At 34.3% G+C, this 4,532-nt stretch overlaps 1 protein-coding gene across 2 annotated transcripts; it reads right to left on the minus strand.

The window, feature by feature from the left end:
• LOC107642346 lies at window positions 3,441–4,468 on the minus strand. 2 transcript variants are annotated; one of them, XM_016345672.2, is made up of 3 exons: window positions 4,090–4,468; window positions 3,958–4,008; window positions 3,441–3,862 (listed from the first exon to the last, which is right to left on the minus strand). In XM_016345672.2, exons 1-3 carry the CDS (start codon window positions 4,304–4,306, stop codon window positions 3,735–3,737), a joined length of 396 nt encoding a protein of 131 aa, XP_016201158.1. In that variant the 5' UTR covers window positions 4,307–4,468; the 3' UTR covers window positions 3,441–3,734. The 2 variants fall into 2 exon arrangements, with proteins under 2 accessions (XP_016201158.1, XP_016201157.1); XM_016345671.2 differs by having other exon boundaries at window positions 3,441–3,868; window positions 4,090–4,443.

Genomic DNA, 4,532 nt, shown 5'->3' on the forward strand with positions numbered 1-4,532 from the left:
TTAATTCCAGTTTAAAAAATCAAAAGGCACGTGAAAGGAAAAAAATAAATATAGTTAATTACGTCCATTAATACAAAAAGAAGAATGCTAGGGACCAGCAATTTTTGTGATTTATAGACATCAATGATAATTTTAATAATGTGAGATTAATGTAAAATTTTATTTAATGGCTCATTTTTTTTGCTGGTTACATTCTGGATAGAATTTAATAAAGTTGCCAGCCCATAGACTTTTTCATATAAAAAAACGGAATATTTTGAGTGCTTCTGGTTTCTTAAACTTTGGTTTACAAACTTTTCCGTTTTCCTAATAACTTTCTATGCTTTGCGTCATTGTTTTATTTGCAATCTGATATTTCAGTAATATATATTGACTTCAGCGATTTCTTTTTAACATATCAGTATATATAAATTTAATTCAAGTAAAATGAAAAAAAAAAAAATCCCAAGTGATGTACTTGAACAAGACTTTTTTTAGTCGGAACTAGACGCAGAATCTTTCGGCGTATATATGCATGCGTGATGTATAGTTATTCATTCGGAAAAGTTTTAAGTGTATTGAGAATATCCGTGTTTCAGTTGTTTTAATTGTTGATTTGAATTATAAAAATATATATATATAATATATATTAATTAAAATCAACGATTAAAATAACTGGAATATCAGTATTTTTTAGTACACTTAAAATTTTTTCTATTCACTTATTTATAAAGGCATTATTCAGACGTTTAAGTTCGCGTGAATTTGAGATAACAGAAAGTTTAGAGGGGTTGTCACATGGCTGCGGAAGCTAAGGTNNNNAAACAAAGACTTTTTTTTAATAGTTAATTTAATTAGATAATTTTTAATACTTAATTAGTATAAATAAGGAAACAGCGAGATAATTGTTAGAAGCATTTACCGGTCTAGTAAGGTTTGGCCCTTCCAGCAGGTGTGGTATTGAGGGGTCTAGTGCCTTTAACCACGTACCAACTTAGGAGAGATCGAGTGTGTATAATATTTTCTTTTCTTTCGAAAATTTATAAGACCATGTGATTTTAGAAAATAATTTATTTTTCAAAAACTAATATAATTTGATCATTAAACTGAAAAATATATTTTATAATATTTAGGCCGAATTATCCATAAGATTTGAACTAAAATATTCACTTCAATACTAAATTCGCTGGATCTTAACTTAATCAGTAATAATAATGACTTGATATGTCTCACAAGAGGAGTGCTACACATATAAGTCTTTTTGACTTACAAGTCTTACAAGTTACTAGGCTTTTTAATGCGTTATTCAACGTTTTCTATTTTTAAAGCGCTACACTCAGAACGGTTCTTCTTCTTCTTCCTCTTCTTCTTCCTCTTCCTCTTCCTCTTCGTTTTTTTTCGATTTTCACAATTTCTGAAATCAAGCTTTGAAATCGTTTTGAAGAAGAAGAAGCAGCAGAAGATGAGGAGAAAGAGAAAGAGTTCTGAATTATGCAACGAATTTTGGGTGTATTTCTTAAATACTTTGGGTGTATTTTTCGTAATCCTTTGGGTGTATTTATGTAATCCTTTTGAAGATAATGGAACTTCAGAAATACACCCAAACGATTACAGAAATACACCCAAAATGATTACAGAAATACACCCAAACGGTTACAGGAATTTACCCAAACGATTATAGAAATACACCCAAAGGATTACAGAAAATACACCCAAAGGATTTAAAGAAATACACCCAAAATTTGTTAAAATACATCTTATGCATAATTCAGAACTCTTTCTCTTTCTCCTCCTCATCTTCTACTGCTTCTTCTTCAAAAACGATTTCACCATGAAAAATCGAAAAAAAAGAAGATAAAACAGAGAAAAAGAACGTAAATGAAGAAGAAGAGGAAGACGATGAAGAAGAACGTGCAGAAACGAAAGAAAAGGAGAAGAAGAAGAGTAAGAGGAAGAAGAACGTGCAGCAAGAAGAAGAAGAAGAAGAAGGAGAAAGAAGGAAAGAAACGAAAGAAAAAAAGAAGGAGAAGACGAAGAAGAAGAAGAATGGTTCGAAGCGTGTTTTGAGCATTAGTTTTAATTGAACTTGTAAGGCTTACAAGCCTTAATCGCTTGTATGCCAAGAATTACTCATCTCACAATAATCTTGATGTCAACTACGTGTGTCAATTACTTTTATTAATTATTAATTAAATTCTCTTAATTGTTCGTAACTTTGTTTTCTTAATTGGTGAAAGAAATTAGTCTTGATATAAATATCCTAATTGAATTGAATTTTGGAGAGATACATATCCCCTATCTTTGTCCTTTGCTGAATCACCATTAAATCATGATTAGGTAACAACCAATCATAACGCCCTGCGTGTCCCACATACCAGACAACAACATTATCAACCTTGCACAGCAATGCAATACACTCGATCACGGCCCTCGGCCCATACCATTCTCACTTCCTAATCTTAATTCTCTTATAAATGAATGACCTTGACTTGCTAAGACGTTCCTCAATTCAATAGAAGCCGTCAAAGTCACCGATCGAGAGGCACCGACAGTCATGTACTCGTGTCCCACCCTTTTTCTGCCCAACCTCCCCAAAAATCAACACGTGGAAATTGCAAAGCCACCTCCCCCACCCCCCTTCTATGATTGTGTTAGACTGTTAGTTATGTTTGAAAACACCGTATTCATTCACGTAATAACTAACATAATTTACAATTTTACATACAAGATACAATCATAAATAAATAAATGATCATAACTCATAGTGTCCCCTGTAAAATTAGATATCTGTAATTGGTTCTGCTTCCGATTCCTACCCTGTAGCCCATGTACCAAATTGACATACACATCCATGATTAAATAGAGGGAAATTTACCAGAGCATCAGTTTTTTAAATTAATTTTTATTAAATACTTATAAAAATACTAAAAACTTATATTTCTATATTTCAATACTTTTTATAGTAAACTTTACACAGAATAGAGTCTACACATCAATAATAATCAATCAATAATAAATACAAAAGTAACTATATAAATATCAACTCAATTCTAACACAGAACAAATACACAAATAATTCAGTGTAGTAAAATTAGCACATCAGTAATACTAAAAGCAAAAGTTGCACCGGGGTGTGTTACTACTAGAGGGAGCACCTGATTCCCAAACCTGCATCAATTTCATTAATAAAGAGATGCAATAATTATGCTCACCAGAGAAATTCAGAGCAAAACAGAGAATAGAGAACAGAGCACTGTTATTTTCCAGCTGGCAACTATTAACCGCAGTCCGAGGAACTAACGGTCCCAAAGTCCAGCTGTATTCCAACAACCGGCGCACCAACTGCTATCCTGCGCCGTTCCCCGGCTACCCCCCATCCCCGCCATCTTAACCTACACTCCCCCGTTTTATACACTACGTAATTAAATTAGCAACAAATGATAGTAATTAACAGCTCAAGATACGAAAAAAACAAAGAAAAAGAATTTATTCGCTGTGTTCCGTCTCCTGAAATGGAAATTGTCATACAACACTACGTGAAATTCAGGTGGAAGCCGATGGAATTTTTTTTTTATTTTTCGTGACGAAAAATGAAAAATAAATAAATTAAAAAAAAAAGAAGCAATGGATTTTTGATGTACAAGCAAAGCACGTGGTAGGGACTGTGGTGAGGAGCGTCAAGGGTCGTAAGTCGTAACATAAACCCGTGGCGGAGAAAACCAAAAAAAAAAAAAGAAAAAAAAGAAGAAATTTGATTAAAAATCGGCGAGTTTTCTGTTGAGGCGATTTTTTTGTATCTGCTGTAAATTACGGAGGCTTCGGATCGCGAAAACATCGGCTCTCTTGGCGTCCGTGTAACGCTCAATGTCGTTGATCTCCGCAACTGAATCTAACATAACAGAGAGAGAAAATAAAGCTTCAACAAAATTATTCAGAGAAAATAAAATAAGTGTGTGGAAAATTGCATTGTAGTTGTACCTAATACATGATGCTTGGAGGAGCGGTTGAATCCAGGAACATGATCTAAATCTGAAAAGATTGTAAAATTGAATTAACTAATAATAAATATTGATGGTTGAATTAACAATTTAGAGTGGTGGAGCTGGGAACCTGAGGGAGAGGGAGTGTGGGAGCAAAGGTAGAGGATGAGGAAACAGAGGAGAGTGAGAAGAGGAATGAGGTGGATGAGCTTGTGAGGAGGGCGGGGAGGCGGAGAGGACATGCGGTGAGGCTTGGGAGCGTCGTCGGCGGGGAGAGCGTGGTGGTCGGCGAGGGCGACTCCATGGTGGAGCTTGGAGGAGGGCGAACCCAGGGACTGTCTGTGCATTGTCAGGAGAGAGGAAACGGGAGAGTTGAGAGTAGAGAAGACAAGAGAAGACACAGCTCAGTGCGTGACTCAAGTGTGCGTTGTCAACTTGTGAACTCACTTTTATTTTATTTCTTTTTTTTTTTTAATTCTTTCTTTTTATACAGAAGGAAAGAAAAGGTTATCAAAACTCATATCAGACTATTATTTGGACATTAAAATTAATTATTATATATTTATATAAAAA

The sequence above is a fragment of the Arachis ipaensis genome, chromosome B05 (genome assembly GCF_000816755.2).
Source record: "Arachis ipaensis cultivar K30076 chromosome B05, Araip1.1, whole genome shotgun sequence".
Lineage (NCBI taxonomy): Eukaryota > Viridiplantae > Streptophyta > Magnoliopsida > Fabales > Fabaceae > Arachis > Arachis ipaensis.

Bases quoted from the DNA above. Each gene is read 5' to 3' on its own strand.
- LOC107642346 (XM_016345671.2), bottom strand. From the start codon at position 4,306: ATGCACAGACAGTCCCTGGGTTCGCCCTCCTCCAAGCTCCACCATGGA. The intron at 4,009-4,089 runs GTTCCCAGCTCC...CAATCTTTTCAG, and splicing joins CCACACTCCCTCTCCCTCAG to ATTTAGATCATGTTCCTGGA. The intron at 3,869-3,957 runs GTACAACTACAA...CTGTTATGTTAG, and splicing joins CTCCAAGCATCATGTATTAG to ATTCAGTTGCGGAGATCAAC.